This window comes from Limulus polyphemus, unplaced genomic scaffold (assembly GCF_000517525.1).
Source record: "Limulus polyphemus unplaced genomic scaffold, Limulus_polyphemus-2.1.2 Scaffold412, whole genome shotgun sequence".
In the NCBI taxonomy this organism is placed as follows: domain Eukaryota; kingdom Metazoa; phylum Arthropoda; class Merostomata; order Xiphosura; family Limulidae; genus Limulus; species Limulus polyphemus.
This window is the reverse complement of record NW_013666022.1, coordinates 457,999-471,630: the sequence shown is the minus strand read 5'-3', so window position 1 is coordinate 471,630 and position 13,632 is coordinate 457,999. Positions and strand designations below refer to the sequence as shown.

General features: G+C 31.1%; 1 protein-coding gene across 1 annotated transcript in view; it reads right to left on the bottom strand.

Moving 5' to 3' along the window:
* Nucleotides 1-1,052: 1,052 nt before the first annotated feature.
* Nucleotides 1,053-13,632, bottom strand: part of LOC106458068 (cortactin-binding protein 2-like) — a 119,925-nt gene continuing 107,345 nt past the window's right edge. The window contains exons 22-23 of the mRNA XM_022384202.1: nt 8,211-8,436; nt 1,053-1,709 (exon numbers count right to left, since the gene is read on the bottom strand). Of these exons, the coding sequence (XP_022239910.1) occupies nt 1,508-1,709; nt 8,211-8,436 (428 nt within the window). The 3' untranslated portion in view covers nt 1,053-1,507. The remainder of the gene's footprint in view (nt 1,710-8,210; nt 8,437-13,632) is intronic.

Genomic DNA, 13,632 nt, shown 5'->3' with positions numbered 1-13,632 from the left:
TTCTTGGTGACCTAATACATGCAAGAAACTGTCCATAAACTATCAAAGTTCATTAGATTTGCACTTGCGGGTCAAAAAACAGACATTTTAATTATTAAACAGGAAATATTTACAGGACCATTTTCACATCCTTTGCCTTGAGCATCTCTATGGGGTGGGGTTGACATAATAGTGCTAATTAGAGGGTTGGGTACCATGTCGTTAATACTCTAGAGGCATCAATGAATATAGTAAACGAAGCCTTATCTAGATACTCGTTACCAATAAATACCAGAGACAGACTAAAACTGTGAGTGATTTAATATTATTGCGTGTATTACTGACAACTAACAGTAAACATACATTTAAACTGGCTAAAATACGATGTGCTAAATTAGTATTTACTTGGTATTGGATGAACGGTCTCGTCAGCACTTGTAGTTGACGTAGCGAGGTTGGTGTATCTTTTATACGCTATTCCTTACTTTTAATTATTAATAATTAAGTGAAAAAAAATATCAAAATTATGATGTTCGGAAGCTGAAGTCGAAAAGAAAGTATTTTTTTTTTAATTATTGAACAAGTACTTTCTCTCCTTGAAAATCATGGTGAAGAACTGATCTGCACAGAATAAAGACATACTTATGACGGAATCAGTCTGGGAATAATTAATGTAACATGGATCACCCCCTTATCTCTCACTGTTGTTGTAAACATTCTGAAACACCGGCCAAGCAATAGTTCGCGCACAGTTTCCTGACCAATTATAATCCATATAAATAATCCACACACACACACGTAATACCAAAAAATGTAGTGACGTTTTAAATATAAAGTACGTGAATTTTTTTTAAATGAAAAGTTAGCGTTTTAAACACTTTATGATCTAAAAAAATAGTCGTGTTGGTTTTCCTGTAGAAAAATCAAATTTTTTTCAAGAAAAATGCAGTGACAACACGAAAGAATAGATAGAGGTTTACTCTATCATGTTAAATCACTACTCAGTAAAATATATTTTTATATCGTGAAAGCTGTAACACTTATAAAATCACAAGTTAAATCTTTCATCAAAAACAGAGACCTAAAAACAATGATTTTATTGACCAAACCCCAAAGACGACAGATTTCTGTTTAGTTATAATACTAACAATAATACATTAAACTGTAGAAACTGAACTCCTAAAGTTATGTTGTAGTTACATTTTCATAATAAAAACTCTCTTTAAATAATGATATAAAAACTATATTCTATTTTTAAAATTTTAACTATTTTCAAACACATATTTCAGTTACGATTGAGTTTTCAAGTAAATTAAATCAAAAGGACGGAAATTAGGTTGATTATGAGCAAAATGTCGACATCATATTTTAATCTCAAATAAACAATAACTTCTATCAAACATATCAAAAATGGTATAAATTTTATAAATACATGCATTATTGAAAATAAATTGTAAAATAAAAATATGTAAATCGGCCATTCCATAATTCAAATTGGAAATAGGTATTTTTTGTTGCTTTTTTACATTCAGCTAATAATCTCAGGTTCGTCACCTTCAGATTTACATGAAGGCCTTTGATTTTCAGCTGATTTCATTGGTCTGCCAAAGTCAGGGTTCACATCCTTCTCATGTTCATATGGAATAAACTGTACAGATTTCTCCTGATCCTTAAACTGATGAGGTTCATCATCCCAAGTGACAGATCGGTTGTTTGTGTTTGGGTTATTACTGGAAAAACAAGTGCAATTATATGAATGGAAATTCCTATATACTTTATTCTAATAACTTTTTTCTATGTGTTGTACAATCGTAAGGTACTCTGAACATTTCTTTTACCTTTATTCTTCTTGGAGAATTGGGAGGGGGGGGGGACACTAAAACAATGGAGCTGACGAATGTTACCTCTTTATGCTCTATCCTGGATTATGCAACAATTGCGCCGGTGCAGGTCTGGAAGACCAGGCAGTAGCAGCACCAACATTTTGTCACAGTAACTGTAAGGCTTTTTAAACTTAACTTGCACTTCAAAAATAGTTTCTAGGTAAATAAATAAGACTTATAGTAGTATGTATGAAACAGTATAACAATGCATAATAAATTACAGGCAAGTGTATATGCTTGTGCTTGCTTATAGCTATGGTGAGTACAAGTGCCAGTGAGCACCAATTTTTGTGAGTCATAAAGTGCTTGAAATGGTTAATACATTTAATAAATTATAGTAAAATTAGTACAAAATTCAATCTCAGAGCACTTTAAAAATTTTCCTGAGGGGCAGACTCCCTAGCACTGGCATGCTTCAAAGCATGCTAAAGTGTGCTTCCAACCCTATTCCGAGTTGCCTGCCCAATCCAGTATTGCTTTCTCCATTTCTGTGCAATACCAATAATCAGTACAAACACTACATATCTAGGTGAGATTTACGATAGGTTATGAGATATACTTCAAAGCTCTGTTAGTACACCCCACAAGCCTCAGCAGCATCACAAAACACAACAGCACTTACAAGCAAAATTCTTCACAATGGTCTTGAGGTGTAAAGACCATGCATTTCATCACTAAGCCACTGCTCTCTTCAATTGAAACATTCCATCTCCACAACAAACTCGCAGACACCAAACAAGCAGGGGGTTGTCGAAAAGACACTTCAGAAGACTGTCATGGGTGGGCATGGCCATATAACCACCAACGATACCAGATCTCAGTTGTTCCCATGTTAAATAAACATCAGGTGCCACTGTTAACTGTAGAAACCAGCCCAGACAGAAAACATGGAGACTGGATAGAGAGTGGAGCAGAAGAGGCCTATCAGCATCTACTTAAAGACCATGGTGGACAGTCACCTGCTATTATAAGCCATGGATGGTTCCTACAGCACTGCTAGCAAGAGAGCTGGAAGGTCATTCATCATATCAATGGAACAACATTCTGCACAGGGCTGGTGACAATTGCCATTGTAACTTGAGAGTAATGGAATAATAACCCATGAATTATTCAGGTTAGTTCGGTTTTATTTTTAATTATAAACTTATTATTAACACAATAGCAATTACCCTATGTAACGTTCAACATAGGCCCACTAAAAGACATGCATGTTATTTCCAAAAGTTCCAGGCATCAGTAGAATTTTTTAGGTCTAATAAAATGGACTAATATTAGTTCCTATGCAAATAATTAGTTAACTGGTACAACAGTACTTCACATATTTTCAGTGGAAGTTATGAATGAAAATATAAAATTTTTTTCTTGCCTTTTTAAATTTTACTTTATCACCCTCATTTTACAACTAAATTAGTATTTTGCCATTTGTCAAACGTTGATTTTAACAAAGTGATTTCTTATCAGTAGCCTAAAGCTCTTTTAAGGTGAAAAGATATTGAAAATTTTTATAGCTAAATAGTTAAGGTTGTTTATGCTGTTGCAATACATTAACATGTTTTTACAGACAGATGAAGTTTAATGATCCAAATATTCTTCAGGTTATTGGTGTGGTAATGTATAAACGAATTTTTAAGTAATGCATAAAATTTTTCTAACATTCCAAATGAACTTATGACACAGGTGAAGAACTGGCTACAAAATCACATGTAGACTTTTAAGTAATACATAAAATTTTTCTAACATTGCAACATTCATGAACTTATGACACAGGTGAAAGACTGGCTACAAAATCATATGTAGACCTAGAAGATGAAGATCACATGAAAAGAACACAAGGTTACACAATTTTGTTTCAAAACTTGTGTTTAACCATTTTTTTACTCAAACATGAAACATACAAGAAATGTCAGTTAATAAAAATGTCCAGCTATTCAGTGAAGTTGCCAACAGATTTTTCTGCACTTACATTTACATTAGTGGTTTTGTCTTATTCTAACTGAAAGCAACTGAGTTTTTTTTTTTTTAAGTGAACACAATTGATAACTGTATACATGTTATTAAAATTCTAAACAGATGTATTGTGTACCATAAAGCAGAGACTTCCACATTTATCGGCACAAGGCCTTTGAGAACATTTCACATCGTAACTGAAGTCCCCACTGTAAGTATTTATAGATCTATAGATACTTAGTACTTTAACAGTATTATGTATTTTGTGTATTTACTTACAGCTCCCCCCTTCCCCAACACTTCTTGCACCTCCTAGTTGGAGAATCCCTGCCATAAAGGATTAGTTTATACATTTTCTTATTAAAAGTAAGTTAGTGAACTGTTTATGATTATGTTTCTGGTAATAATGAATTTCTGAAAACTGTGACAATAGGATTTCAGTAGCTTAAGAGTTTGTACATTTGTTTCTAGTCTTTTGCATAAATTTAAGTTATTGATGAACCATAGATAGGACATGTTTTTTAAAGTAGAGTTATTTCTATCTTAAAATATACTATACATACTCTTCAAATTAAGACACAATCAATCATGCTTTTCAGTTTTAGTATTTAGGGGGAATTTGTTTTTTTTATACTGGCCTGAACATTCACAATGAATGTATTAAAGCAATTTATACAAATTAAAGAACAAATACACACTAAGTCTCAGTAATTATTGTAAAAATTACTAAATGTTTTTTCTAACTCTTTGAAGTATATAACAAAAATTATATATAGACTGAAGTACATAATCAACCACTCTAGAGAGAGAGAGAGAGAGAGAAAGTATTAAGAACTATACTTGTTCTGTATTTCCATACAACAATGCTTTTTGTATTAATTACAATATGACATACAATACTTTGAAAATACAATTTTACAGTAGTTGCTTGTATTTTTTTTTTACAAGTTCTTTTATTTTTTAAAATGAATAATATGTTAAAAATAAAAAGTATTCCTTCATATTTGTATGGCTTTTTAATTTTTTTTCTTTTTAAATTTATTTACAGGTTCGTTTACATTATAAATTATTTATAATGTTGTTCTCTGATATACAAAATTGTAAAATATTTAAAAATAATCTTGAAAATAAGTTTATCTGTTAGAAAAATGCTAAGTTATTAATCATTTTAAAGTCGCTTTTTCTCATTTATCTGTTTATATTACTTCACAATTTAGTTTTAGTAATAAATTTACTTTGATATAAATGATCTGGATGTTGTTGTTTTATGTCATTTAAAGAAAAAAAACCTGAAAAACATTTAAAAGTCATCTGAAAATTAATATTCTGTTTTAATTCTGTTGCTATTATTTTAATAAAAAAGAAATTACTCATTAAAGCCATACAAGTACCAAATAATTGACACTTGATTTCATGGGTAAAAGCTTTCACTCTCTATCTTGGTAAATATTACCCATTGTTGGGATACTCCATATCTTAACAGTGCTGGAAAAGACTTTTCAAATTTGGGTAGTTTATTTACTCATCAGCATTTTCCAAAGGGGTGGTAGCTGAGTATGTATGTTACAATAACAGAGTGCTGTAAAGTTAAATGAAGCTCAGTGCTGTCACTTTCCAAAATAAAGTGCATTATGATGGCACAGTTGCTACAGGAAACATAATATAATAACATGAAGTAAATATATTACATTCCAATCAATAAGTTAATATATCAGCTTGAGAAATTTTCTTAATTTAAAAATGATATGTGCTCACTAAAACCACAATGTTATACACAGTGCATTTGTTATAAAGAAGAGTATGATTATAAAGTATAAAATAAAAGACAATGTATCATTAAGCTTAACAATAGGCACAGAGACTGTTCAGTTTAGACAAGGTATGTTTAACAGCCTACTTATTGACCAAATTAAAACATTTAAAACAATATTATTAAATTTAATGTAGCATTAAAAGGGATGTTTTATAGAACATTAACTTCAAATAACAATTTGTCTCTCCAGACCATATGAATTTGTTTCAAATATTTCAACTTGACTGCTTCTGAAGCTTCCTGTATCACAAACCCAATACCAAAAATCCAAGTTCAAAGTGAGATGAAAAGAAAACTTTACTTGAGTATAAGTATCATTGATTGTCTTGTATACGAGTCACTAAACAATTAATGTTAACTTCCAATCAGAGCAAGTTACATGCTATAAGAATAACTAAAAATCAACCTGGAATTCAGTATAGCTAATTAAGTACACCCTTTTTACAGTTCTACTTATAAAGATTAGAATTCATTGTTTCATCAGTTGCATTCCCTTACTGTTAATTATGTTTTCATCTGTAATCCCAATAATCTCTCACAAGGTTTGGGGAGCTTAGGAGATTAAGGTCAGTACTAAATACTTATATATCAAGCTAACAATGTAAAACAATCTTTATAATAAAAGTATGCTAATAAGAAATAATAAAATGAAAAAGTACTGATATTCTATATATTAATATACAACAACAATTACAGATTATACATCACTAATGTATAACAAAAAATAACTTATAAATAGAAAGTTTTAAATTCTGATATTCATAATTCCTGAAAGGGATGAGTTTATCAAACAATAAAAGTTGAAGAAACTTTAGGGATTGAGTCAGTCATTATTAAAACCACACCTGTATTAAGAATAAAACAAAATTAGTTTTAAGATGGCCTAATTCAATTGTTCCCTATCAAAACTAAGCTTTTATACAGTGAACATGCTTACAAAGCGAGATACTGGAACATTTTTATTGTTAAAAAACCATGTCATTAACAGACTTCAATGTCAAGCTAATGAAAACTTAAAGTTGTCAACATTTATTGATTGAAAGAACAGAAATTCATAGAAATGAAGATTTACTTCTTATTCCTAAAAGTAATAAATTACTTAAAATATTTGTTTTCTTTCAGAATTTTGTACAAAGCTACACAAAGTCTAAAAGGCTATTTGTGCATAGCCACCCATAACTTTGAACTAACAGACCAGAGGGAAGGCAGTCAATCAACAGCACCTACTGCCAACTCTTGTATCACTCTAGTCCGATTACATAGTGCAATGTGGCCATCACTTTGATAGTGTGTCCACAGCTGCTAAATGCCAAACATAGTTTTGAGGCATTTGGTCAAGACTATAAAATTTCAGCTGCAAAGTACAGACATGCTAACCACTAGGCCATGAGACACCCACTTACAATATTTATTATTTCTCTGTAGAGACATACCATTTTTATATTCTTTCTTCTTCCAAAAACCTTTCAAATGACCGCCATTCCTTCATTTCTCAGCAGATTTACTTGAAACTTGGTAGGATTATACCTTGGTCCAATATGCCCAGAAATGCTTTTTCAATCTTTTTTGGATTAGGCCTTTTTAAGGATTGTGTTCAAAGGCAAAACAACCCAAAAAAATTTATATTTTGGGCTCCTGTGTAGTCATATTCACAGCAATCACAATGAAAATTGGCACAAATATAAACTTTGATGCACCCAACACACTGACATAAAGAATGTTTGATTTGCCAATTTTGAGTCTATTTAGGGGTCAGAGCTCACAAAAAGAGCATAATTTTAGGATTCATGGTCAATTACTCAGCTATAATTTGACCAAGTTACATGGGACTTGGCACAGAGATGCTTTTCTACAAGTCCCACACACTGACAAACAAAAATGGTGGACTTGCCTATTTTTAGTAATTAGAGGGAGGTCAAGATGCCACAAAAAGCATAATTACTCTACTGTATTTTGTCCAATTTACAAAGGTACTTTTTGACAAGTCTCATGCATGTACATAAAAAAATGTGGGATAAGCCCATTTTAGCCATTGGTGGAGGGCAAAAGGTTAAAAAACCCATAATTTTTATGGGTTTTGGTAAATTACTTAGTCTTGTTTTGACCAATTTACATGGAATTTGGGACAAAAATACTTTTCTACATGCAACATACATTGACAAACAAAAATGTTACACTTGCTCATTTTTACTAATTATAGTTGGGGATCAAGATGTCACAAAAAGTTTTTTGACACTAATTTACACAGGAATTACTACAATGGTACTTTTTTATATGCACCATACAGGGAAATAGACAGTTTTGGAATTTTTGCCTTTTGCTCAATTTTCCAGCAAGGAAAGCACAATTTGTGGTTTTCATAAACTATTCAACCAACTTACATGGGATTTGGTAAAGATACCTTCTTGCAAATCCCAAGCAGTGTTACATAGTTTTCAATTTTTTTTTTCACAATTTTTCTGGTTTACAAATTGTCCATGTTGACCTCTCTATTTTTTAAATGCATTCAAGTAGGAAACAAAATTGATGAAATAGAAGAACCAGAATAAAATCTACACAGTAATTGTAAGTATTAACAAGTAACATACCTGGTGGAGGAAAGATCAAAACTGGAAGTAATATCTTCAGGTTTTTTATTTGCAGCCTGAGGTCTGTTGTCTGCACTGTGGCTACGACGATGTGCTTTTCCTATACTGGGTGACCTCCTACCATGTGACAAGTCATGAATGCTTCCACTGAATCGGCCATGTCTGACAGAACTAAGTCTAGGCCCAGATCCAATACCAAGAAGAGACTGGATGAACTCAGATTTTTCTATAGATTAATATATAAACAAACACACAATTGTCACTGAGGAAAATGACAAAACCAACAAAGCAATAAAACACATGAGACTTAATGATACGAGTAGTAACTTCAGGCAGAAATAAATATCTTGAACACTACTTTTACTCATCTTTGACTTTAAACTGGTAATTGAGTAATTACAAATAATGTGGCCAAGCATAACTTTACTCACAATTATTAAGCTTAATGAGAAACTTTACAACAGTCTAATATATGTAATAAAATGGCCTATATAAGTACACACATATAAATATTATACTAAATTTTGTGTCCACTCATGTAAATATGCTTTTGAAAGTCAAATTCACTTGTCTCGTATTTTCCAATAAAAATAACAATTTTAAATGCATTTTATACCTTTTAAAACTATGTTTCCAAACATTAATTTCAAGCACTTCGAAAATCATTAATCATAATTGAAATTTTAAGTTACAAACATAAGCTGCATTTTATAAAAATCCAAAAATTGATAAATGTAAGATACAGGAATTTATTTTACTGTATTAGATGCTTCCACTACTTATATGTTTTTATTTCAACATGTACACATACTGCATGGAATAAAGTTCTGAAATATCAAGTGCCAATTTCAGATACATTAAATAAGTTTACTAGCCTGGTTATCAAAGTTTCTTATAGTGGGACATATTGTACTCTTATACCTTCACTGCACCTGAGTTTGACCCAAGGTTAGCAGCAGGTATTAACCTTGGGTGAATCCAACCCATTCATTACACTTGACATACATATACAGTTAATATACACCAAAATTTAATGCAACAAATTTTAAAATATTGCAAAAATGATATATTGTCTTGAAAAACTTTAAACTGGTAATTATACATTCTTTATTGTTGTGGTGATCAGTACTTTCTACCTCCAAAACAAAGATCTAGACAGTGTGGCTAACTATCAAGGAGGTAGAATGATTTGTATGCACAATTATGTGTGAAGTATCCAAAACAAACCATTTGTTTTTTTCAGAGGAAACTAAGAATAGAGAGCCTGAAATGATATACTTATTGTTATAAACTGTTGCTTTCAACAGTATTACAAAAAAAGCAGCACTGCTGGGCATAATATGAAATACAACTAGATGATGTACCCATTCCATGCAAAGGGTAAACATGGGGGATTCCCAGAGAGTGGGTTGGGGTGACAGTGGGGAGTAAGTTTAAATACCAGTTCTTCTATGTTACTCCTCAGGATGTCTTAAGATTTGGTGAAAATTGATCTAGCAGTTCACTGGGTATTAGTGAACACACACACACACACATACATAGCCTTGCCAAGTAAAGATTTAAGTATAATGAAATAAAAACATTAGATAACTGAATTAAAAACAACTCTTAAACTTTCAGTAATAAATACCAAAGCTCTATTTTATGCTACAAGTTTAGATTTTTCCAAATAGTATTGAGGAAAGTCAAATGTTAAGGAATGCTATCACACTTTAGGAGGTGTTTCAGGGATATTTTGGCCAACTTGTATTACGGAAAGTCAAATTCTAACAGGTACTATCACACTTTGTGAAGTGTTTCAGGGATGGTTTGGCAAATTTGTATTGAAAAAAGTCAAATTTTAAGTGGTGCTATCACACTTTGTCAGGTGCCTCATGAATAACAAATTTCAATCAAGTCCTATTTCAAACTTCAAGTACTAGATAACAGATTTGATAATGTCTCCCACCTTTGTATTTCAATAATCAGAGAAACAAAGTTAAAAAGATGCCATTTGAGGGGAAAAGGGATGGGTAGGAGAACTAGATGGAAAATGGTGAGTTATGAAATTTTTTAATTTCAAGGTAAAGAAAGTCACGACTACCGTGAATTGAAACAAAAAAGTGAATACAAATAGTTGCTGAATGCCAGGATATTGCTAGGAGGGTACAACTGGGAAATTACACCAGGACTTTTAAGACAAATGGGCCCTAATGGGCAGGAGATCTCTACACTTACTCCCATTTCACTTCATCAGGGCAAAAAAGAAAAAACACAATACACTATACTATTTATTCCAAAAGTTAATTTATAAGGTATAAATAACCTGTGAGTGGGTGGAATATTTGATCAAGGGTCTCTCTCAGCTGTTAAAAGGGTCCTGTGTTTGCACTATATTGAACTAATAAACCTACACATTCCAACAAAATGAATATAAATGTACCAAATGGATAAAAGATTATCAAAATACTGTGTATCATCACTGAACAACAAGACTCAAAAACCTAATACTTTTAAATGGTGGTGGTAATAAGAAAGAAGTCATTTAACAGAACTTACATAAATAAAATACACATACACATAGAGGAGATAGCCTTATTCAAGCTTCAGTAATTGGAAAAATTTTCAATTCTCTTTAACTTTTAAACTATCTAACAAACATTATTTAAGTGAAAAATAACTAATAACTGAAAAAAAAAAAATCCAGGACTGAAGCTTGAATCTAGGACCTTTGGCTAACAGGGCCAATGCTCTATCCAACTGAACTATCCAAGAGTACAAGTTATCCTTGTCTACCTTTACTCATAAGAATTTTTAACTACAAGTATGAAACTTCATACTAGTTTGTGATGTTATGGTCAGGCAATTAGTGGATTGATTTACCATCACCAAATCAAATCACAAGTCCTACTAGACTAAGAAGTATATATTTTCATTATTACTATGATTTCATTCATATTATGAATCAGTGAAAGCAAATTCATAACAAACATTATTGTAAATGAAAAAGCTGATTCTTGTGTTTATACTTTTTCCTATAAACTTACATGGAATTATATAAAAAGCTTGATTTTTGTCTTCTTGTATGGGTTTGTTGTATGTTCTATTGTTTTAACATTGGATTACGTGTAAATGATGATGAATTCATCTTTCTTTAGAATAATTTTTTATTCATGTTCATTTTTTATGTTCACTATTTTGAAAAAAATATTTCTCTGGTGGTTTTTAAGATGCACTTTTTTTTTAATTTATAGGGAACCATAATTCTTCCAGAATGGACTACATGTTCTGAATTTCTTGTTCTAATGTTAGTGGATAACATATTCTGTAGCCTCTTAGAAAATAAAAGTAGCAAGAGAGAGAGGCTTTATCGATTTGTGAATATTCTTGAGCCCATCCCATTTATAAGTATATTCAAGAAATGAGCAAGTCCTTTGTTTCTTATCTTATTCAACTTTAAATTTTATGAATCCATTTTAGATGTTCAAATAAAGATTGATTGAAAATCATCTCTGTTATTTGGCTGACCTGAAAAAACACCATAAACAAAGTAAATGATGGAGTCCTCATGCTGTTAACTCTTTCAACACAAGCTCGATCCCAGGGACCGACCATGTGACCATTTTTACTTGTATATAGTTTTAATATTATAAAGTTTAATACAGTATTTGTACTTTCACAAAATTTGGCAGACTTTTAGCATATCGTTTTAAAAAAAAAAAAAAATTTTTTTTTAATGAAGTATTTTTGCTAACAATTTGTCCATGAATGAATCTATTTTTTTTTACTACTAAGAGCAAAGTGAATCTTGTGTAAAGATTAAAAATAATTCTCATTGTCTCAAAACTATCAGCCTTCATTTTTCGTAATCACTAAAATATGAAATAGTAGTAAATATGAAACTTATTTTATATTTCACCTGTTATTCCCTCTACCCTAACATTATATTTTATTATTCAGCCAGCAGACAATTCATCAAAGTATAATGAAAAGTTGTAAAATCAGATGTAAAATGAGCAGCTTTGACCTGTGTTCTTGATTATTGTTCATAAGATTTTCAAGTACTTCTCTTGTATTTTTACTGTCTACCACTGAAGTAGAAAACTGCTGAAAATGAAGCAATCATCGATTGTGTCAATGAACTATTTATGTGACACCACAATACAATACCTTCGAAAGCAAATAAGCATGTGGGAAGGGATAACCGACTTGACCCCTGCTCCGAGAAGAGGATGTCTAATGTATCGAATTATATATCTTAGTGTTTTATAGGAAATTTAACTTTAGTAATCACATTGCACTTAGAATATGTGAAAACGTTTATGCCGACAACAGGATGTGGAATTTATTGGCTTATGTATGTATCCTAAAGTGTTTTAGGACAAGTATTCTCCAGAGCAATAAGACTGCACTTTGATTATGTCAAAATGTTTATTATATGGTTTAGTGGCAATACAATAAACATAACAATTCTTGTAATGTTGGTAATCCTTCTGGAATATTAGAAATTTAGTGATATATAGTATAGGTGTACAAAGATTGTATTGGTGCACATAATTGTGAAATCCTACTTCTCTTTCAGCAAACTTATTTATCAACCAATAAACATTCAGGTTTCAAATCTGGTTATTGTTTTGCAAGCTTCAAGTTCAGTCAAGCACTCTGACTTTGGCTATTTCTCCATACTTTGTTGGAAGACGTTCACAAATTGGTACCAAGCAAATCCATTCTACTTGAAACCTATTTCTTGCTACTGGCTTTTTACCTAGAAGTAAGTAACTATTATTTATAATACATCTGGACTCAATAGTTTTAGTATATAGTTGTTGACCAAAATACACTGCAGCTGTTTTTGTATTTTAGCTTAAAATGTACTGCTTCTGAAATCTATGATACCCATCACAGAATATATATACATGTAAAAAACTAATACATGTCATATAATAATGCTATATACACCAGAAAATACATGATGAAAAATATAATATACATGTCATGTTTTTTTTTTCTTCTAGAAATGGAAGCTAAATGAGAACTTTTGAAATAAAGGACCTAAAACTTAAATAACATAAAACTTTGAATCATAACATACATTATAATGTTAATTTCATTTGCATACATTAATAATAAAGGTGTTTAATTAAATTTTTAATGTAACACAGTGACTTGAGCAGAAAAGTGTTAACTCTCTCAGCACAGACTCAGTTCCAGGTACTGACTTCATAACTATTTTGTGCTTGTTATAGTTTTCATGCTATAACTTTTTAATCACTAAGCATATCTTCACAAAATTTTGCATATTATCAGTACAGGTTACATTGCTTTTGTACACAAAATTTCAGCTTTTTTTGACTAAATCTTAAGATTTCTTAAGTAATGTTTTTCTCACGCCTTTTTTCTTTTCAAATGTTGACTATCAAACATGCAATGTAATTTTTATTTT